Source organism: Lissotriton vulgaris, chromosome 7, assembly GCF_964263255.1.
Source record: "Lissotriton vulgaris chromosome 7, aLisVul1.2, whole genome shotgun sequence".
Classification (NCBI taxonomy): Eukaryota; Metazoa; Chordata; class Amphibia; order Caudata; family Salamandridae; genus Lissotriton; species Lissotriton vulgaris.
In genome coordinates, this window is record NC_141695.1 from 1,037,484,985 (window position 1) to 1,037,509,198 (window position 24,214).

The 24,214-nt window shown below is 40.0% G+C and overlaps 1 protein-coding gene across 1 annotated transcript in view; it reads right to left on the minus strand.

Moving 5' to 3' along the window:
• The window catches only part of LOC147702885 (rho GTPase-activating protein 24-like), a 293,148-nt gene that overhangs the window by 168,053 nt on the left and 100,881 nt on the right, over nt 1-24,214 (minus strand). Inside the window, exon 4 of the mRNA XM_086928841.1 lies at nt 721-853. Within this exon, the coding sequence (XP_086784967.1) occupies nt 721-853 (133 nt within the window). The remainder of the gene's footprint in view (nt 1-720; nt 854-24,214) is intronic.

A 24,214-nucleotide genomic window follows, 5' to 3' on the forward strand; every position in this document is an offset into this window, starting at 1 on the left:
CACTAAGGATGTTGGTGACGTTGGGTAAGTGACAAAATGCATAAATAACTGTAAATAAGTACCTTCTGAGTTCAGGCTGTGGAAGGCACAATTGTACTACGGCGTTGACAAATGTTGAATATTAAATAACGTTAAGGTTTAAAATGGATAAGTTCGATGTCGAGACTTACTAAAGTGGTCTTCATGGTGTATATTGAATCACCTAGCTGCCCAACAAAAATAATGTGGGAGTACCGAGCACCAAACTGGAGGACAGTGCCAATACGGTCTTAGAGTGCATAGGTACACAAGGCAATGGTAAAGCATGGATGTTTATTTCAACTCACTATATGGGTTTTATGACATCACATAACCGGAATTCTGGTAGCATGTGCCATGGGGGCTGCTGTCTAGGTGTGCCGACCTCTGTACTTGTTAAGTGACAAACTCCCATATTGTACATTTATATCTCTGCGCTGGTTGAGTTTAGTGCCCAGATACCACACCACAGCACCGCTGCTATTTCCAAAATTGAAGGTTTTCAAGACTGAGAGGAAGAGAAATCCAAAGGTATTGCCTGTCATATGCATAACCTTTAAAGCTGCATGGAACATTTAGGACTATGGTTCTCACACCCAAAAGCTTCTACAAGTACCAATGTATTGGGTTTGCAGATAGCAATGACACATTCAACTGGGGTCAAATGCTGGGCACTTCCGTGAAAAGAACAAGTAAACGTACCTTTTCTTTGTCCTCCAGCAGAAGGGCAACGCACGCCAGCAAGTCTGCATATTTGGAAAAAGGCACTACTGGGTCTGGAAGCTTCTGTAGGTAGAGCTGCAGAAGAGAAGCAACGGTGTGCACATCTGTGTGACTGAAACACAAAACAAGAAAAAGAGGATTAGCACATTAGTCAAGAAAAAGTGTGCAAATGTGTAGTGTAGTTCCTAGTTTCCCACTAGGCCCTGCGCATTGGAATAACATAAACAGTAGTATCGACGTGGAACTGCGGATATTCCAGGCCTCCACTGACTATGCTAAACTTAATTGGGTTGTGTTACCAACTAGCTCAGAGGTCACTGGAAACTTTCTTCTCTGCATAGGAAGTGATCAGCTTCCTTGGCACAGACAAGAAGGGATTCAGCTTTCCAACAACCGTGCAACATGACAACTTTGCTCCTCAGATCAAGAGTCGATCTCTAGGGTTGTGTGAAACAATAGACATAGATTTCACTCAGTCAGTCTAGTGCAGTTTACTTTCACAGTATGTAGAGAATAGAGAGACAGGCGTTTATCAATAAAAGTTAACATTTATTGAACAGTCTTTCTTCTCGTACAAGAGAAATGTATTGCCACAATTGCAATAACTGTTATTATAAAAAGTACGTACAGTAAGATAAGGATTGCGAAATAGAACTGTAAAAGCATTGATATGGTTTCTTAGCCATACAATGGTTTAAAAGTAATAAAACATATACACAGTCATATATACATTAGGCTAACATACTCAACTGGTGCTTCTAACTAAGCCTACCCCAGTGTGCCTGACCTAAGCCTAACACGTGAGAAGGGGGAGTAAGTAAGTAGCTTAAGTTAAGTTGGTTTTGCCAAGGTTTGTTTCAAGAATTCTCATCTAAGGGTTTAGTCAACACCATACCTCTGAATAGAATGATGGAGGATTGGTATCTCCTTCAGGGGTCTCTCTCGATATCCCAGTCACCCGCGAGGGTAAACTGGAAGCGCCGGGACTGGATTTCTCTGCACGAGAAATGCAGCGGCTTCTCTCAGCGCGTCGAGGAAGGAGGGGTGACAGCGTCCGCGGGCAGCTGGGCTGGATGTCTTCGCAGAGGACGGCTGCACGGCTCCTCAAGCGTACTGAACCATAGTTCGCGCTGTAGCGGCGATAATGGTAATCAGTAGCTTCACCACCACAGGATAGCAGGCTGCAGCGACAGAGTGCTAGTTTTTACCAACACGGGGTCATGCAGGCAGCTGGCATCAGCAACAGGTTCGCTCATTGCTTAAGGCAACGTTGGTAATATTTATACCTGACAGGTGCCGGGTTTGACGCAAGTTTGCTGGACATAAGACGTCAATTAAAGATGTCACTAGGAAGTGACAGTTATCAGTTGCTCATTAGAGTTCCATTACTAATCAAAACATAGCAAGCGGGGATTTCCAGGTTTGCTAAGTTTTTATCTTGTTGAAGAACTCGGAGTGTTATCTAGGAATATCAGATAGTGACTGCTGCTCTGTCATTGCACTAATTGGTCGCAAAGGAAGTAGCAGAGAGTCATGCTGGAATGTGGCTCTGTTCGTGTGAGGCCAGAGATGACTTTTCAGAAAATCGCACTTGAACGGTTATGCCAATATAGGGAATAAATGGATTTATAGCCGAATAGGGGCATAAGTATCGATCAGGAACCTAGATAAGCACGCAACACCCACTCCACGTATACATGTCCATCAAAATTACTAAAACTAAGCAATAAGATGCATGTGTAACATTGCCCACCCCAAAATACATAAATGCATTCGAAATAGGCGTACTCGTAATACATGGAATTTAGGTACTGTACGTTTTTTAAAGCATAGTAACCATTCAAAAGGTATTGCATATGAAATCAATGAACGATTATGCAAAAAGAATTACACATGAAGTATCTCTGACAGAAGAAATGCGAGATAAATCATCACATAAAAATGCATTGTAATAACATGTGTGCTAGAGGCTGGTGTTATGTTGTTATGTCTCTAGATGTGTTTAGAAATAGAAGTGTGAAGCTTCTGTTCTCTAAGAATAGTTTTTACGTTAAGCAAAGAATTATTCGTGCCAAAAAAAAAAGAGAGTCAATATTTAAAAAATTGTCCAATTCAAAGAAAATAGATTTTCCAAAGCTCCTGGCAGTTTTTGTTGATCAAAACTGAAGGCCGAATTCAGAGTTCATAGGAACGCTGTGTGTCGGAAAGTTTCTCAAAAGTTATTGTTTCTCAATGGGTGAGAACATCGTATTAGACAGGCTCGCAAAGAATTGGTCTACAAAATCAGGTGATAGTTCAACCAAATTAGATAGCGCTGTAACTTGGCAGGTGTGAGAATGATTGCTGTCATCGAAGGCAGGACCAGCAATGCTCACAGAACGTTGTACCTGGATGATGTTGCTTTTGTCACTCGCTCCACTGTTACCACTTGGCTGTAGTACAGGAGTCTCCACGAATGCCGTCATCAGGATTGGTAGCCGCTGGGGACAACACAATGCGTGAGCCGTTATTGGACTTAGCAAAGTATCGACGTCCATTGGTACTGCTGATGGAAGTGAAAGACAGATGTCCAACACGCATTCCTCGCCGCAAAGCATACACCGTAGCACAGGTAAAATGCAATTTTGCCATATCGGTCTGAATGAAAGGAACCAGGTCATGTTTAGATCTCTCAGCCTGGCCAATCCGAGGACGTTAGTTATCCTGTCCCTGTAGCGCATTGCTAGGATTGTCTCTTCCATTCCCATGGGAGCTATGTCTGAGCCGAGGCTTGCCATAACGTAGCAGGATGGTCAAAAATAGAATCCCTGCGATGAGTCCCAAAAATAGTGGAATGCCGCCAAAGATGGAGTGCACAAAATTAGGAAAGATTCCCAAAATTGCCTGGAAGGGTGTTAGCAGTCCCGTAAAGACTGTCTTAAATATGCCTGGGATGCTTGTTGCACTAGACATGTTAAGGAGTTGGCTGAACATTTCTACGAAATGCACGGGGCAATTTGTTGATAAAAGGTCATGAACCTCAGTAGCCGTCCTTGCGACTAGAAGATCATACGTCTCTTTAGATGACGTTATAGGCACTGTTGTCTGTAAAAGCACAGATTTCATTTTGCTTAATGTATCAATTCGTATAGAATAGAGATTCAGACGAGGCCAAAGGGGAGTCACTATGTCTGGAGGCCCGCTCGGGAACAATGCTTGCATGCAACATTTGACCATGGACGTTACTTGTACTAGATAACTTTTCCCTGGCGCGAGGCCACAGCACCTGTGATCCGTTCTAAGAATGTAACTCCCGTTTGCGAGTTGCATAAAGAAGGGCTCTATCTGAGTTGCAGGTGTGACAAGCTGGTGGCATGAGAGGTTGTTTGAATTTCCATCACATGCTCCGTGTAAATTAATACCCTGACACAAAAGTATACCGCTTAGTGAGTGTTTACAGTTGTCACCACTAAGAAATACATTTTTGTCGCTGTCACTATAGCAAGAATGAGTGTATGGCAATTTCCATTCGGATTTTACATATCCCTTACCCAATTGTTCATATTGGCCAGCAGGTATGTACTCAAGGCATTTTTAAATCGGAAAGTTGTTATCGGAATTGTGATAATTCCGTGTATTATCCATTCAATGACAGGACTCTCTGACATTGTCAATGGTAATCTCTCGAGTTTCTCGATGCTCAAGATTGTATAGTCTGCTCCTTTCTGTGCCAAACTGATCTGTTTATCAGTAAGGTTAAAACTGGAAAATAATGACGTTGTGTTGATTAAACGCCAAGGCACATAATCTGAACGAAGATTTTGCAGCGTCCAGCCTAATTCTATAATAGAGCGCAATTGAGACTGGCCATGTTGTAACATTAGCAAATCTCTGTCTATCACATCAAAGGCAGAGGATACAATATTGTCCAAAGAATATATTCTGGAAGACAGAGTCATTAACCCATTGTCTACCACAGAAAGTGTTTTCTCCAAATTAATACGATCAATTTCTCGTATTTTTTCAGCAGTTTCAATTTGCTTTACTTTCCAAGCCTCGTTGTAAGCAGCATAGATGCTGGTCGCTATGAAACGCTTTTGACGCTGTTTGCGTGGTCCAAGAATGAAATCGCGCAAATCAGCACCATCTTTTAATAAAGACAAGTGTTGCTTAATTTCAGCCAGTGTGGATGTAGTTAGCCATTCTAGGCAGAGTTTCCCTACACTGTATGTGGTTATAATCCCTGGATGTTGTCTCTGGGAGTATCTAGTGTCTAATCTGGTCATTTTTAACCCCTGTGTTTTATTCAGGAACCTATCTTGACAGCTATTTGTGTCTGTAGGCCAGATTAACCACTTTTTCCAATCAGGATGTGTTCTGTTGAAATTTATAATTTGTGACACGTCTAACTCAATATCAGCTGTTGCGTTTTCAGGTATTGGCTTTGGTATAGACGGTGTTTTAAGGTCTTTGTTCTTGGCTAGGCCAAGACAAGATGTTTGGTGTACAGTGTCATTTAAAAATAACATTTGTTCAGGTATCATGCAGGTTCTAAACAGTGCTTCTATGCCTTGCACCTGCCAATCTTTTGTACCCCAAATTGTCTTCGTTTCAATATTATTTTTCCAATAATCAAAACCAAATGTCATCATTTTGTCATAAAATGCTTCTGAATATATCAATTTAGAATTTGTCAGCATTGTTTTCATTCCTGTTTTATCTAACAGTTTATAATAAAACGTTTCTGCATCACTTGTATTAAAACCTGAAAAGTATTTGAATTTCTCAAAAAATGCTTTAGAACTGCTTTTAGGTGGTGTAGCACAATGTTCCCATTGATTATACATAAAAACATTTCTAGGCTGTGCAGATTTATGCAAGTAATGATCCCCATAGTGGGTGTAACAGAATAACTGCTCATAACTAGATGAACCTTGTAAATAATCATGATCTGTGAATCTAGCTGACATTACTAAATCAGACATCATGTCATTAATACTGTTAAAGTCCCAATCATCAGAGAATGTACTTGGTGTCACAAAGTCACTTAAGGAAACCTTTAGTTGATGAGGATACTTCAGGATTTCGACCGGACCATAGATCTCATAGTCTGTTTTCTCCCATACTACCCCACCAGGTATTGGAATTGCTGTGACATTTACAGTTGACAGTTCTCTTTTCTTCACGTGGGATGATCTGTGTGGTTTCAGGACTAGGTTGATGTTCTGACTTGCTGTGTCCATTGTAATATATTTTCCTTCAATGAATTTTCCCAAACACAGTACCATGATGAGCCAAAGCAGGAGGAAAAATACACCTAGACCGAACCAGAACTCTAGCCAAGGGGAAATTAGGTAGATTTCCTTCAGTTGATGAAAGAGTTCCGTTGCTTTTTCTTTAAAAGACTTTTTTGTTTCTGGCATCACTTCGGGGTCGTTTAAATCTTCAGAGAAGTTGTCGAAGTTGATGAAATAACCAGAGGCAGTTCTGTCAATTGATGGGATTGTTCTTTCAATCTGTCTCTCGGTAGCACTTTCTGATGCCACATTAGTGTAGACTGGTGTTGTTTCTTGACGAACTGTTTCAATCTGTGTTTCAAGAGGCACGAGTTCCATGGCATTATTGCATAGTCCTTCATTGTGCACTGCAGGCTGATCGAATGTGATTAGTCTTTCAGTTTGAACCTCTTGAATTGTTGCAAGTTTGGGTATTCTGTTGTTTCTTGGGAGTCCACTGGGCCTACTGTTGATTATAGGCCACATGCTTGTGGTTTTACCAGATCGATGGACACGACTCTGTTCTCCTTTTTACCAGCAAGGGGCGGTAGCACAACTGATCTTGTTCCGGTGACTGCTAAGACAGGTACTGCTTTTCTGTAAGAAGGCCCAAATTCCTTCTTCACCGCGATCTTTTCTCTGACTAGATCCCCAATCTTTGGAATCCAGACAGGCCTTGCTGGGGCTGTTGCGGGTGGTGCCTCGTCAGTGGTACTTGGCTGTTGCTTTAACTTTATGTTGCTTAATGATTTTCTTGTTTCATTCAGTTCCTGTAAAACAGCCAAACGGTCTTTTACTTCAAACTGCTTTGTTTCTTCTTGTACCACTGACATCTGACTATCGAGGTCCTGAACGTTCATTCTAATTCCGAACAATAGTTCGTATGGGCTGAAACCTTTTAGAGAATTTCTTGGCATGTTGTTAAGACTAGTCTGGACACTTATTAAATGTTTGACCCACCCAGCGCCTGAACCTAATACCTTCGCTGTTATAGATTGCTTTATGTCCCGTTTTTTTCTTTCTACCACACTTGTGCGACGGACAAGAATACCGCAACCCAATTTCCATGCTGGCCATGGCCTCCTTATAGGCTCGAGAGCTGAAAGCAGGACCCTGGTCAGAATGGAACGTGGTAATTGCGTATGTGCCGATATGGACTCGCAAATCTTTTATAACTGTTCTAGCGTCAGCCGAGCGTTGGAGGCCTCATTTTTTAAGTGTATTTCGTCTTAACTATTAATAGGACGCAGGATGGGGTGTAGGCAGCGTTACGCTCTTTCTGATTGGTAGCCGGTAGCAAGGTTCCTTACTGCGATCCCTATTACAGTTTTCACAGTTGTTTGCATATATTTGGTGTTCTACACTCATTCCCGGCCACCAGAATACTGATTGTAATTCAGTCAGTGATTCCTTGATCTCTCTGTGCCGTAGACCCAAACCCATGTGTGCGTCTGCTATTAAAAATATTCTCCTGTTCATGTTTGGAATTACTCTATCCCCCACTCCAGGCATTCGAGCAAAAGGAACGGAGTTTGCATCGATTATGTATGCATAATTGAGTGGATAGTTTACGGGTAGTGCTGCACAGTCGCCTTTTACGGTCGTTTTTACTGCTAGCATGGTTTCCCCGTCTATGTACTTATCTGTACGCTTTTTTGTGGCTACGGAAGCCGGGTTAGTTGCTTCCGCGGTGGCTGTATTAGCCAATGAATTCCCTGCAACGTGAACGCCATCACGCTGAAGACTCTGTGCGTGAATCACGTGAGTCTTTTGTAGTTCTTTGTGTAAAAGAGCTACCTCGTTCCAGAGCTTTTTATGCTTTATTGTGGCACCTGTGTCATCTTTGTAGTCGTTTTCGATCCAACTCTGCAGTTTGTTATTGTAAGAATTGACGCAAAAATGAGAATCGCACACTAAAAGTGTGGGGAATTCGCGTTCTGCATTTTCGAGCGCCATCTTTAAAGATCTGATTTCAGTTCTTTGAACCGAACAGTTTCTTACAGATTCAGTTTTTGTTACTTTCGGTCTGAATTTACCGCACAGCCAACGACCTTTAATGATCGCACATGCTGCATTGTAGGATTTGCTCTCTACATTAAAATGCTGTACAAAGCTATCTGTATAGATTATACAGGCAGGATTTCGATTGGCAGAGGATATTCTTCTTCATATTCTAAATCATTCAGTTCTTCGTATTGCGGGGCGAAATAGTATTTCACGTCTTCCGCTCCTAGAGAATCTATGCACTGTATCCATTTCGGATCCAGTGACACTGTAGGCAGGTTCACTGGGCTGAATAGCGCCTCGAAGGCGGATTCCGCTGTAAGGATATTAATCCGTTTGCCGTGTGCTAGTTCTCGTTCATTTGCTAATGCGATTTGCACTGCGTTCACAGTTCTTTCTGTGTGACTGAATGTTTTTTCTGCTTGTGTGTACAAGTGAGATTTAATTGAAATTGGTACCTTTTCTCCCTCATTAGAGGTTAGGTACGTGAATCCGCATCTTCCTGGGATGACTCGGATTACAAGATCGATCGTGTTGTCACGTGTATCTAATTTAGTTTTTGCTAACATGTCTGTTTGCAGTGATCTCAAAATTTCTGTGTGTTTTTGAGTCCAATTGATTTGTTTTAAATCAGGTTTTATTAGTTCGTAGAGAGGTTTAACCCTCTCTGCGTAATTTAGTATGTAAGTTCTTCCGAAATTCAGAAAACCTAGTATTGATTGTAAATTCTTCAGCGTTTTTGGAGCTTGGAGTACAGCGCACTTCTCTAAGAAGTTGTCCGCTAGGCTTTTCCCTTCACTTGATAATTCGTACCCTAAGAACAGTACTGTCAGATGGGCAATTCGGGACTTTTTAAAATTGAATTTGTAACCCTCTGCTGCGAACCCAAGTATAATGGTGTTCACTCTTTTCAAGTGAGTATCCAAGTCGTCGTCTGTGAGATAAATATCATCTACGTAAGATAATGCTTCATCATCATAGATTTGTAGTAACTCTGTTACCCTAGCTGAGAATAGTCCTGGGCTGTTCTTGAACCCTTGTGGGAGACGACAGAATTTTTTCTGTGACCCAAATGCGGAGAAAGCGGTCAAGTATCTGCTTTCTGGTGCAATGTTTTGACAAAAGAAACCATTAGAAATGTCTAATGTCGTTTTGTATTTTTTCCTAACTATGTTATTCATTAGGGCTGCACTATGCGAGTTTTGTACTGCAAAAGTTTTGCAACATGTATTAAGATGTCTGTAGTCCAAAACTAGACGATATGAATTGTCTGGCTTGGAGACAGGAAACAAAGGATTGTTCATTTGAGAGGTGCATGCTTCAATCACCCCCTGGTACTCAAGTTGATCTAAGATCTCCCTGACTTGTTTTTTAGCTTCTTGCTTTATGGGATACTGCCGTTGGGCAGTTGGTTCACTTTTTAGTTGGATTTTGTGAGGTGGTGAATCCTCATCCCATCCTACATGATTTTTATACAATGCAGGTGCCTGGGCTACTGCCCATTTCCTTGCATATGTGTATTTTTTGTGAATCGGTATGTGATTCGAGAAGGCAGGCATAATCACTTCTTCGCCACGAGGGCACTCCCTGACAAACTCCGGGGGCCAATCTTTTTCAGCTAACAGAATATCATAGCCTTTTGAGAGCTTATCCCAAAACAGACCCTTAATTTTCCTAGTCTTATCACCCTCTATACGCAATGTTATTTCGTATATTTTATGGGGCTCGCTAAGCCTGGCGTCGGCAGTTTCAACCTGAATGTATTCATTCGTGTCCACTGTCTCCAGATGACTCATCAAGATCTTGCGCGCTATACTGATCTCTGCTGCACTGTCCAACATTGTCAATGCCCACTCCCCGTTTTTCAACTGTGTCCTCAGTATTCTCGGCATGGTTGATTACTCTAATACTGGCTACCTTCTTTTTCTGAAATTGAGATTTCTTATTTTGAGCAGGTTCCTTGTCTTTGGACTTGGTGTGCTCTCCTGGGTCTGACCGTCCTCTTCTTTCCGAATTCTGTGGAGAAGATCGAGAGGGACGTGTATCAATACTTTGATATCTATCAGGTTTTTTTATATTATCCCTATTTCTAAGGTTATATCTTTTCTCAGAGGGCTCCCGCTGGGGAGACTGGCGTTCTCGAGTCGGAGTTCTTTCCCTCCGTCGAGGAGACCTTCCTCTGGACTGGAAAACTTTTTCCTTGGGAGTGGATTGTTTATTTCCATCCCAGCTCTTTTTAGGAGTGTTTGAATTATTTTTAATAAATAATTTTTCAGGATTTTCGAGCAGTTGGGGCTTAACTGGTTTTCCACCCAAGCTGTCTCTACCTAATTCTTCATAGCATTTTTCTATGATTTTTGCAAGCTCAACAGGATCTTTTATATCTGTTTCCCTCAACTTCTGGCGAATCGCCACAGATGCTGCTTCTCCCTTTACATTGGCTAATAATATAGCCGTGACCTGCTTGAAATCTTTCAGTAATTTCATACCTAGATTTAAAGCGGGCTCTGGACCGAATTCATTTTGAATCTGTTTTAGCACGTCTGGTATTACCGCCATAGACGGAACACCGTGTGTTTTTGTGTAAATGGAAGGAAAGACTGTACCCCAAGTGTCGCAGTCCTCCACGTGTGGTGCGATTCCCATAGGAAGGCAGATGGTCAAGATTCTGTGTTTCTCAATAGGGGTAGTATCAGGAAATACTGCCTCTATTTGAGTGATTTTCTGGGCTAACCAGAAAGGAATTTGTTCCCGTTTTACGGGTGTTTTACCAAGACATGACTGTATGTTCTGTGGTGTAATTTTATTTGTGTTCCCCTGGTGAGGGGTCAGCTGGTGTGAATTAACAGCTGGCTGGACTGTTGCAGTCCGTATTACATATTGGACTAATTGCCTATGTATTTTTATTAATGTGTTTAGCTGTGCTAACAGCTCTTCTCTAGACATTCTTATAATGTCAGGATGTGGTGTGTAGCTGGCTAGAACCGGCCACGTGGCTCCTGGTCTACCTAGTGGACCGAGCCTGGTAATGTGATCATTGTGTTTTAGGGCGCCATTAAACCAGAGCAGGTGCTCTTGAAATTTAAGTGGAATTTCAACCTCCTCGAAAGGGGCGTACTCATCCGGAGGTTCCTCTATTTTGTAATAGTGAAACTCTTATGTTATAGCGTTTACCGCTGGAAAGTTTATCCATGAGTAAAATACCTCTGTCTGCCGATACTCGTGAGCCTCTATCACGAAAATTACTGTACCACCTTGAGGTGGCAGTCCGTTTTCTATAAGTTTTAAAGTTATAGATCTTCTTAACTGGACCGGGATGATAATAGCACCCGGGTCTGTGTATTCGGGACCTTGCTGAGTCGCATCTGCTGCGGCCCCAGGGGCTCCGTTTTCTGGCATTGTAAAAATGCGAGGTTTGCAGAGTAGGTCTCCAAGGAGACAAAGATTAGATGCACAATATTTTGGAACACTGTATCCTTCAACGTTGAATAAACCAGAGCTTTACATAGGAATCTCTTCCTACTAAGGTCGGGCGGATTTTAACCTTTCACCCACTCCAGACGTCTATTGGAGTATTTACGGGAGAAAGGGGTGTGAAATATGCACGACTGAGTTACTCTACAAGTCTTGCGTTAGTTTATCGCCTTACCAAACGTTAGGGCGCCATGTAGTGTAGTTCCTAGTTTCCCACTAGGCCCTGCGCATTGGAATAACATAAACAGTAGTATCGACGTGGAACTGCGGATATTCCAGGCCTCCACTGACTATGCTAAACTTAATTGGGTTGTGTTACCAACTAGCTCAGAGGTCACTGGAAACTTTCTTCTCTGCATAGGAAGTGATCAGCTTCCTTGGCACAGACAAGAAGGGATTCAGCTTTCCAACAACCGTGCAACATGACAACTTTGCTCCTCAGATCAAGAGTCGATCTCTAGGGTCGTGTGAAACAATAGACATAGATTTCACTCAGTCAGTCTAGTGCAGTTTACTTTCACAGTATGTAGAGAATAGAGAGACGGGCGTTTATCAATAAAAGTTAACATTTATTGAACAGTCTTTCTTCTCGTACAAGAGAAATGTATTGCCACAATTGCAATAAATGTTATTATAAAAAGTACGTACAGTAAGATAAGGATTGCGAAATAGAACTGTAAAAGCATTGATATGGTTTCTTAGCCATACAATGGTTTAAAAGTAATAAAACATATATACAGTCATATATACATTAGGCTAACATACTCAACTGGTGCTTCTAACTAAGCCTACCCCAGTGTGCCTGACCTAAGCCTAACACGTGAGAAGGGGGAGTAAGTAAGTAGCTTAAGTTAAGTTGGTTTTGCCAAGGTTTGTTTCAAGAATTCTCATCTAAGGGTTTAGTCAACACCATACCTCTGAATAGAATGATGGAGGATTGGTATCTCCTTCAGGGGTCTCTCTCGATATCCCAGTCACCCGCGAGGGTAAACTGGAAGCGCCGGGACTGGATTTCTCTGCACGAGAAATGCAGCGGCTTCTCTCAGCGCGTCGAGGAAGGAGGGGTGACAGCGTCCGCGGGCAGCTGGGCTGGATGTCTTCGCAGAGGACGGCTGCACGGCTCCTCAAGCGTACTGAACCATAGTTCGCGCTGTAGCGGCGATAATGGTAATCAGTAGCTTCACCACCACAGGATAGCAGGCTGCAGCGACAGAGTGCTAGTTTTTACCAACACGGGGTCATGCAGGCAGCTGGCATCAGCAACAGGTTCGCTCATTGCTTAAGGCAACGTTGGTAATATTTATACCTGACAGGTGCCGGGTTTGACGCAAGTTTGCTGGACATAAGACGTCAATTAAAGATGTCACTAGGAAGTGACAGTTATCAGTTGCTCATTAGAGTTCCATTACTAATCAAAACATAGCAAGCGGGGATTTCCAGGTTTGCTAAGTTTTTATCTTGTTGAAGAACTCGGAGTGTTATCTAGGAATATCAGATAGTGACTGCTGCTCTGTCATTGCACTAATTGGTCGCAAAGGAAGTAGCAGAGAGTCATGCTGGAATGTGGCTCTGTTCGTGTGAGGCCAGAGATGACTTTTCAGAAAATCGCACTTGAACGGTTATGCCAATATAGGGAATAAATGGATTTATAGCCGAATAGGGGCATAAGGTCACAGTATCGATCAGGAACCTAGATAAGCACGCAACAAATGATCCTGCTCATTATCCATCTTCCACGGAAATGCAGCCACGTGTTTTGCACCAGTGTTGCGAGGGAGTGAGTTACTGAGTAAGCAAAGAAGAGAAAGAATGAGTGCTAGTGGGTTAGTGAGGAGTGAGAGTATGTTTCTATGTGCATTGGACAGTGTGCATTGGACGTTCTTATAAGCACTAAAGCTAAATGACATGCTGGGACACCGTCAGCAGAAGGCAGTACCCAGAGAAAAGGGACAAGCTCTACTGATCGGACATTTAAGAGCCCAGGAAATTGCCACGGTAGCTTCCAGCGCATGGTTATTCACCACTATAGGTTTCAGAACACGGGAAACAGCCATATAATGCTTCAGAGCACGGGAAACAGCCATGGAACGCTCCAGAAAACAGCCATGGAACGCTCAGAAGCACGGGAAATAGTCACTGAAGGCCCCAGAACAAAGGAAACAGCAATGGAACGCTCCAGAGGCCGGGAAACAGCCATGGAAAGCTCCAGAGCACGGGAAACAGCCATGGAAAGCTCCAGAGCAGGGGAAATAATCACTGAAGGCTCCAGAACAAGGGTAACAGCCAAGGAATGCTCCAGAGCACGGGAAACAGCCATGGAATGCTACAGACCACGGGAAATAGTCACTGAGGCCCCTAGAACATGGGAAACAGCAATGGAATACTCCAGACCATGGGAATCAGCCATGGAATGCTCCAGAGCATGGGAATCAGCCATGGAATGCTCCAGAGCACGGGAAACAGCCATGGAATGCTCGAGAGCACAGGAAACAGTCACTGAAGGCCCCAGAACATGGCAAACAGCCATAGAACGTTCTAGAGCACAGGAAACAGCCATGGAACGCTCCAGAGCATGGAAAACAGTCACTGAAGGCCCCAGTGCACGGGAAACAGCCATGGTAGGCTCCAGAGCACAGAGCATGCAAAACTGTCACTGAAGGCCCCTGAACAGGGGAAACATCCACACTAGGATTTGCTCCGGAGCATGGGAAACAGTCACTGAAGGCCCCAGAGCACGGTAAACAGCCATGGAATGCTCCAGAGCATGGGAATCAGCCATGGAACGCTCCAGAGCACGGGAAACAGCCATAGAACGCTCTAGAGCACGGGAAACAGCCATGGAACTCTCCAGAGCATGGGAAACATCCATGGTAGGATTTGCTCCAGAGCACGGGAATCAGTCACTGAAGGCTACAGAGCAAGTGAAACAGTTACTGTATACTCCAGGGCACAGGAAGCACCCACATTAGGCTGCAGAGCATGGGAAACAGCCATGGTAGAATTTGCTCCAGAGCATGAGAAACAGTTACAGTAGGCTCCAGAGCGTGTGAAACAGTCATTGAAGACTTCAAAGCACTGGAAACAGCCATGGTAAGTCCAGAGCATGGAAACACATGTTACACACCAGGGCACAGGAAACAGCCACAGTAGGCTGCAGAGCCCATGAAACAGCCATAGTAGGTTCCAGAGCATGGGAAATAGCCACGGTAGGCTCCAGAGCACGGGAAATGGCCACTGTAGGCTCCAGAGCACAGGAAACGGCCATGGTAGGCCCCACAGCACAGGAAACAGCCATGGTAGGCCCCACAGCACAGGAAACAGCCACTGTCCAGAGCATGGGAAACAGCCATGGTACACTGCAGGGCACGGGAAACAGCCACAGTATACTCCAGGGCAGGGGGAACAGTAGCCTCCAGAGCACATGAAACAATCACTGTCCACAGCATGGGAAACTGCCACAATAGGCTCCAGTTTCAGGTTTCAAGGGGCAGATTTATGAGTTCTGGCGCATCTCTGCAATCAGCAGGGATGCGCCAGAACTGATGCGTCACGCAATTCCCTCCTTGCGGCACCACAGAGGCGCCGCATTTACAATGCGGCGCACCATGGTGCAAGGAAGGGCAGATGCGTGACGCATCTTGTGGTGTACGGGCGGCGCAACTCCTGCAATGTACAGAGGCCACCCATACATAACGTGGTGCGTCACTCCTTACGCCTGCTTCAAGCAGGCGTAAGGATTTGACCCAGCAGCGTCGTAAAACTAACTCAGTAAAATCTTGTAGATTTCACTGCGTCAGTTTTACGGGGCTTTCCTATGACGGAACGCCCACCCTGCGACAGAACGCCCACATGAAACCTGATGCAGGTTTCATGTACAACTGTGCCAAATCCATCGAAATTCCGTAAAAAATCGGCAAACTTGAATCCATTAAAAACCCGAAAACGTGTAAAAATAAAAAAAAAACGCTTCAGGAAACCCAAATAATAAAGGAAGTGTAAAAAAAGATTTACTTTAAACAAGTAAAATAAACTTCCTTTAGTAAAAAAAATGGAATACTTCTGTAAACAAAAACGCTGTAACCAAACACCTGTAAAAGAAAAATCAACACTCCCACCCTCACAAAATATAAAAATATACATTAGTCACTAACAATAAATAGATATTTAACACTAAAACTAAAGGAATATACCCAAAACAAACAACTCAAACTAGGCCTAATTACGTGCAAACGACGATAACACTTAAAATGTAAATAACTAACTACAAACTTCAAACCTCCTAAAACACTAGTCCACACACCACAAACAACAAACTACTACCTTCAAAACATATTTACAATACTTAAATGTAAAGATTAGAACTCTTACCTTCTCAGACCCGAAGTAGCTGCCAACCGTGATCTTGAATCTTCCCAAATGACCCAAAAAAACTAAGAGCGGTTACAAAATAGAACACCCAAATAATAAAGATAACATAAAAATAGTTAAATAAATGACTAAATAATTTAACAAAACAAAAATTAGTTAAACATTACAAAACTTGCATTTTTTTATATTTGCATTTTTATGCTTATGTATTATAAACAATATTATAATGTGTAAAAATTGTAAAATTATACAATTAAATATTATTAAAATATAATATTTAATATTATAATTATAAATATATATGTTTGTAAAAAATGTTAACAAATGTATACTTTTTATGTACTTTTTATATAAAAATTTGAAACATATTAATATTAATAATACAATATTAATATTAATATTACTAGAAATAAAAGTGACATATTACAATTTTTTTTAAAATATTGTATACAATATTAGTATCAATATATTATGTAAATGTTATGATTTAAAAATGGATCTACATTTAAAACATATCTTCCACAGTAAAATATTATATTATTAATATTATACAATGTACAGTACTAAATATTTTGAAATGTGAAATATAAAACTGTTCACAACAGTATGTACAAAATATATCATTAAGTTAAATGTATGTTTTTGTACTGTATTTTTTCGATATACCTATTATTTACTTTAATTAACAACTATAAACATTTCAAAAAATTGTGTGTGAAAATAAAAAATTTCAAAAAACCTATACATTAACACTTTCATTTAAAAAAATGATCTACTTACAATTATTTATTCTCTAAATAATAAAAATAAAAAAACAATATGTAAAACTGTGCATGGGGTTTTTATTTACTGTAAATTAAAAAAAATGTACCCATTTCTCTAGATGTATTTTTTCAGAAAATAATTTCACTACAATGTACTGTAAATTCTAGTAGATGCTGGACACTGAACCTATTTAATTTACTATTCCAACTCCAATCTACATTTAATGAAGGTAGGTGCTGGACACTGAACCTATTTTATTTACTATTCCAACTCCAATCTACATTTAATGAGAGTAGGTGCTGGACACTTTGGGGCCCATTAGGATGACGGGCGAACTTTGTCCGCCCGTCATCCTACCGGTGATTGGGACCGCCCGCCATAAGGGCGGGGGTCCCGTGGGGGCTATTGGGATGTGCCCGCCACAGTGGCGGGCACATCCTGTAGTTGTGGCATTGTGGCGGGCGGTGCACTCTGCACCGCCCGCCACAATGCAAAAAATGCATTTTCTCATTTGCATTTGCATTACAAATATCATATCATATGCAAAGCGGCAGGCACCGCGCGGTGCCTGCCGCTTTGTATATGCAAATGAAGGGGGGTACCATAGGTGCCCCCCCTGTGCACCCCCACCTTGGCCTTCAACATGGGGGCCCGCAGGGGCCCCCAATGGCAACGACCGCCTGCCTTTCTGTGGCGGGATCGCCGCCGCGGAAAGGCACCTATGGCCACACATGCAAATATGGCTGGCAGTGTCTGAGAGACACCTCCACCATATGAAACTTTTTCCGCCCCGGCCGCAAGGCGACCGGGGCGGAAAAGTGGCGGGCGGTGTTTGCCACCGCTGCGGCCCCCCCTGCCATTGTAATGTGGCGGGGGGAAAAGGGTGGCGGGTGGGCATTTCTGTCGGGCGGATCGCCACCGCCACTATGGCGGTGGCGATCCGCCCGACATCATAATGGAGCCCTCAACCTAATTGATTTACTATTCAAACTCCAACTTACTTTTAATTAAGGTAGGTGCTGGACACTAAAACTATTTAATTTACTGTTCCAACTCCAATCTACATTTAATTACGGTTGGTGCTGTACACTTAACTTAATCAATTTACTATTTCAACTCCAATCTACATTTAATTAGAGTAGATGTTGGACACTGAACCTAATTAATTTACTATTCCAACTCCAATCTACATTTAATTAGGGTAGGTGGTGGACACTAAAACTACTTAATTTACTATTCCAACTCCAATCTACATTTAATTAGGGTAGGTGCTGGACATCGAACCTATTTAATTTACTATTCCAACTCCAATTTACATTTAATTAGTTAATTAATTAGGGTAGGTGCTGGACACTGAACCTAATAAATTTACTATCCCAACTCCAATTTACATTTAATTAAGATAGGTGCTGGACACTAAAACTATTTACTTTACTATTCCAGATTCATGTCTACATTTAATTAGGGTAGGTGGTGGACACTAAAACTACTTAATTTACTATTCCAACTTCAATCTACATTTAATTAGGGTAGATGCTGGATACTGAACCTAATTTTTTACTATTCCAACTCCAATCAATATTTAATTAGGGTAGGTGGTGGACACTAAAACTACTTAATGTACTATTCCAACTCCAATCTACATTTAAATAGGGTAGGTGCTGGACACTGAACCTATTTAATTTACTATTCCAACTACAATATACATTTAATTAGGGTAGGTGCTGGACACTTAACCTAATCAATTTACTATTTCAACTCCAATCTACATTTAATTAGAGTAGATGTTGGACACTGAACCTAATTAATTTACTATTCCAACTCCAATCTACATTTAATTAGGGTAGGTGGTGGACACTAAAACTACTTAATTTACTATTCCAATTCCAATCTACATTTAATTAGGGTAGGTGGTGGACACTAAAACTACTTAATTTACTATTCCAACTCCAATCTACATTTAATTAGGGTAGGTGCTGGACATCGAACCTATTTAATTTACTATTCCAACTCCAATTTACATTTAATTAGTTAATTAATTAGGGTAGGTGCTGGACACTGAACCTAATAAATTTACTATCCCAACTCCAATTTACATTTAATTAAGATAGGTGCTGGACACTAAAACTATTTACTTTACTATTCCAACTTCAATCTACATTTAATTAGGGTAGGTGGTGGACACTAAAACTACTTAATTTACTATTCCAACTTCAATCTACATTTAATTAGGGTAGGTGCTGGACACTGAACCTATTTAATGTACTATTCCAACTCCAATCTATATTTAATTAGGGTAGGTGCTGGACACTGAACCTAATTATTTACTATTCCAACTCCAATTTACATTTAATTAAGATAGGTGCTGGACACTAAAACTATTTAATTTACTATTCCAACTCCAATCTACATTTAATAAGGGTAGGTGCTGGACACTGAAACGATTTAATTTACTATTCCAACTCCAATCTACATTTAATTAGGGTAGGTGCTGGACACTGAAACTATATAATTCACTACTCGCACTCCAATCTACATGTAATTAGGGTAGGTGCTGGACACTGAACCTAATTTATTTACTATCCCAACTCCAATCTACATTTATTGAAGGTAGGTGCTGGACACTGAACCTATTTTATTTACTATTCAAACTCCAGTCTACATTTAATGAGAGTAGGTGCTGGACACTTAACCTAATTAATTTACTATTCCAACTCCAATCTACTTTTAATTGGGGTAGGTGCTGGACACTGAAACTATTTAATTTACTATTCCAACTCCAGTCTACATTTAATTAGGGTAGATGCTGGACACTAAACCTAATTCATTTACTATTCCAACTCCAATCTACATTTAATTAGGGTAGGTGGTGGAAACTGAACCTATTTAATTTACTATTCCAACTCCAATCTACATTTAATTAGGGTAGGTGCTGGACACTTAACCTAATTAATTTATTATTCCAACTCCAATCTACATTTAATTAGGGTAGATGCTGGACACTGAACCTAATTAATTTACTATTCCAACTCCAATCTACATTTAATTAGGGTAGGTGGTGTACGCTAAAATGACTTAATTTACTATTCCAACTCCAATCTAAATTTAATTAGGGTAGGTGCTGAACACTGAACCTATTTAATTTACTATTCCAACTCCAATCTACATTTAATTAGGGTAGATGCTGGACACTTCACCTAATTAATTTACTATTCCAACTCCAATCTACATTTAATTAGGGTAGGTGGTGGACACTAAAACTACTTAATTTACTATTCCAACTCCAATCTACATTTAATTAGGGTAGGTGGTGGACACTGAACCTATTTAATTTACTATTACAACTCCAATCTACATTTAATTAGGGTAGGTGCTGGACACTTAACCTAATTAATTTACTATTCCAACTCCAATCTACATTTAATTAGGGTAGATGCTGGACACTGAACCTAATTAATTTACTATTCCAACTCCAATCTACATTTAATTAGGGTAGGTGGTGTACACTAAAACGACTTAATTTACTATTCCAACTCCAATCTACATTTAATTAGGGTAGGTGCTGGACACTGAACCTATTTAATTTACTATTCCAACTCCAATCTAAATTTAATTAGGGTAGCTGCTGGACACTTAACCTAATTAATTTACTATTCCAACTCCAATCTACATTTAATTAGGGTAGATGCTGGACACTGAACCTAATTAATTTACTATTCCAACTCCAATCTACATTTAATTAGGGTAGGTGGTGGACACTAAAACTACTTAATTTACTATTCCAACTCCAATGTACATTTAATTAGGGTTGGTGCTGGACACTGAACCTATTTAATTTACTATTCCAACTCCAATCTACATTTAATTAGGGTAGGTGCTGGACACTTAACCTATTTAATTTCTTAACCACTACCCACCCTTATCCCCTAAAAGAACAAAAACTCACTTCTAAAAATGTTTATAATTTTAATGAAATATATTTGTTCATTTCCTATTTACATTACACATTTGTATTACAATTTTATATTCATAAAATACTTTAGATTTAAATTTTAAATGTATTACTTAAAATAAATATTTTTATTTTAAATAATTGTTTTTGAAAATTTCACCATGTATCCACTATAAACACAACATAACAATATAACATATATTTACAAATTTTAAAAAATAGAAATTTCAATTTAATTTTTACATTTAAATTCTTAATTTCCTTTTAAAAATGTTTAAAATTGTGAAACACTTATCCTCTATAAAATATAAAGAACACTATTACAATTCCTTACCATACATTTTTACATTTTAATAATAAAGTTTCAAATTTATGAAATGTTTTAAAATAAATTATTAAATATTTTAAATCACTCCCCACCCTTATCCCCTAAAACCCAACATCCCACTCCTAAAATTATTTACACATTTTCGAAAATATATTTTAAAATTTCATATTTACATTTAAAATATTCGAAAATATATTTATAAATTTCATATTTACATTTAAGATTTGTAATAATTTTTTTTTTAAATGTCACATTTCCAATTTAAATTTCAAAAAAATACATTCCAATAAAATGTATATTTTTTAAAACACTCCCCACCTTTATCCCTTATTAACCCAACATCCCGCTTCTAAAATTATTTACAATTTTTCAATAAAATAATTTTAAATTTCACATTTACATTTAAAATGTTCTAGAATATATTTTTAAATGGCATATTTCCATTTAAATTTTATAATAACATTTATATTTAAAATAAAAATACAATTTTCAAATTTAAATTTGACTAAAATACATTACTAATAAATGTATATTTTTTAAAACACTCCCCACCCTTATCCCCTATTAACCTAACATCCCGCTTCTAAAACTAATGACTATTTATTAAATTAAAATTTATTTTTCAAATTTTAATTTACATTTCATTTTACAAAAATATATTTATTAATAAATTCACATTTTTTATCTAAAATTTATATTTATATTACAAAAATTACATTACAATTTTCATTTTTTAAAACACTCCCCACCCTTATCCCCTATAAACCCAACATCCTGCTCCTAAAAAATATCTAACATTTTTCAATAATTAATATTTATTCCTATTATATAAACATGTATATCTATTAAAAATAACATATACATAATACATCATATAACAATATTTTAATATTTTGATAATTACAACATCGATATTTCTTACTTCGACATTATTTACATCGATATTATATACAATGACACAAAACGATATTTTTAACTTCGATATGTAAAACATCGATATTACTTACCTGCGATATTTAGAACTCGATATTTCTGTACCTCGACATTAAAAACTCGATATTTTGACTGTGTATCATTTTTCAGAGAGCATTATAAAAGTTTTAAGTGAATTGGGTTGATAACAATTAAAACACCTTGATTAAAATAGTTGAGGACTTTGACTGTATGCTTATGCAGAGTTCTTTATCGGTGCAATCAAGGCAGACAGTGCAGAGTTCGTTGCCGGGACAGCCAATACAATCAGTGCAGGAAGGTACTTCACGAAGGTTCTGAGATGCTGGCTTAGGTGACGGCTTCCCAGCTCTGCCTTAATTGGAGCGGCTTATGTTCTTTGTTTGAATAGGCTATGCATGATTCCCCAGTGTGTGAAGCTGCTGACGATTCTTGAAGTCTTGGCCTTCGTAAAGTGATTTCTAGTGAGTCAGCAGTAGGTTGTTAGCAGGGCTTCACATTGTGGACTGACGGTAACTATGCGCGGAGGGTGATGGCATTTTTTGTACGACTAGAGCACAAAATCTTACTAGTCTGCCATTTAGTTCAGTTCAAATTCTTTTATTCGGTTAGACGATTTGTTAACCATAAAAAGTACATCATCATTGTTAAAACATATTCACTTAAAAAAAACATATTGATGTGATTACAGTATTATAATACAGTTTAAAAATCCTAAAACATTAAGAAATAGAGAAAGAAAAAACACATAAGGGAAGATACACTTTCGATCAGCTACATGATACAAAATTTCATGGGGTTAGATCTTCATTCCTTATTGCTTTACGAATTATTAAACATGATTTAAGATACATGGCTAAATTTTTTGCCGCATATTGGGAATCTAGCTGTTGCAAAGCGAGAAACGCTGGTCGGCAGGTCCTCAGCCCCATCTGACGCAACACAGGCAAAACCCAGCGTTTGCGTGGTTCGGCGTAGAAAAAACAGAAAAAGACTACATGCATAGTAGTTTGGGGCGAGACCTTATCACATGGGCATTTCTCTAAGTCATGAGACCAGTTTAATGGATTTGGGAAAGTTACCAATCGGAAAAACAAATTAAAACGCAACCTGGTTAGTAGATATTTTTCATGATTGGACAAATAATAAGTGAGATAAGGCTGTATACCTAGTGACACTTGAACCATCATGATGTGAGCATTTGTTTGTTTGGGTACTTCGCCGCTCAAACGAAGTTCCCGAAGATGGTTAAGGCAGTGATACTTAAAGGTTTTTCGGCTTAGCTCACTAATTAGTGTTGGCTCTGTTACGTATTGATTAAGATCCAAATCTTTCAAAAAGTTAACAACGTATGCCAACCAAGGGATCTTTTTCCAGGACGTCAGCCCCAAGCAGTCCGAAATCAGGGCACGAGTGAGATGACATTCGGGTTTAGACCAGATACGGTGCCATAATAGCATTGGTTGACATTTGATGTAATCAGCTAAGTAGTCAATCCCAAGCTCTATATGGCAACCGTATGTGGGGGCGCTCTGAGGGAGGGCCAACAGATATTTTACAAATCCGTTTTGGATTTTTTGGAGTTCAGCCGTGTTTGCATAGCCCCATACACCGGCTCCGTATGTAGCAATGCTTTGGCATTTGGCTTGGTGGATTTTAAGTAGTACAGGGGGGGATGGCTTACCCATTTTTCTGGAAAGTGAAACAAGGGCAGAGGTAGCACGTTGGTAAAGCAGTTTTCTAGTTACCAATGCCCTTTTCCACGTTAACTCCTCATCTATTAGGATACCCAGATAGGGGTATTCCCTAACTCGTTCTAATTTTGAATGCTCAATGGTAAGATGCTTGGAGCTTTTTACCTTGGGCCCTGTTTGCATGACAAAGGTCTTGGTCTTGTTCACCTTTAACCCAAGTGAGAGCATATAATTACAATATTTGTCCAATTGCTTCTGCAACTGTACCAGGGATCTAGCGAAGATTACTGAATCATCAGCATAAAGCAATGCTGGGATAGGGCGGTGGTTAATGGTAGGTAAATCCTGGCTCCCTTCAAGCATGGCTGCTTCCAAACCATTGGTGAATAAATTAAACAGGAAGGGAGCCAGGACACAGCCCTGTCTAACTCCGCGGGTTATTTGGAAGGAGGATGTTAATTCGCCACCTGTACCAAACCTTACGCAGGCCGAAGCTTCAGAGTAAAGCTCGTGTAAAAATTTGATTAGCGGCGGATCGACCCCCAACTCCTTCAGAGTAGACCATAGCTTGGCGTGAATTACACAATCAAACGCCGCACTGAGGTCGACGTATACCATGAACAGGTTACCCCGTTTGACTCCCACATACTTTCCTATTAAAAGTGTCAGGTTTAAAGCCTGT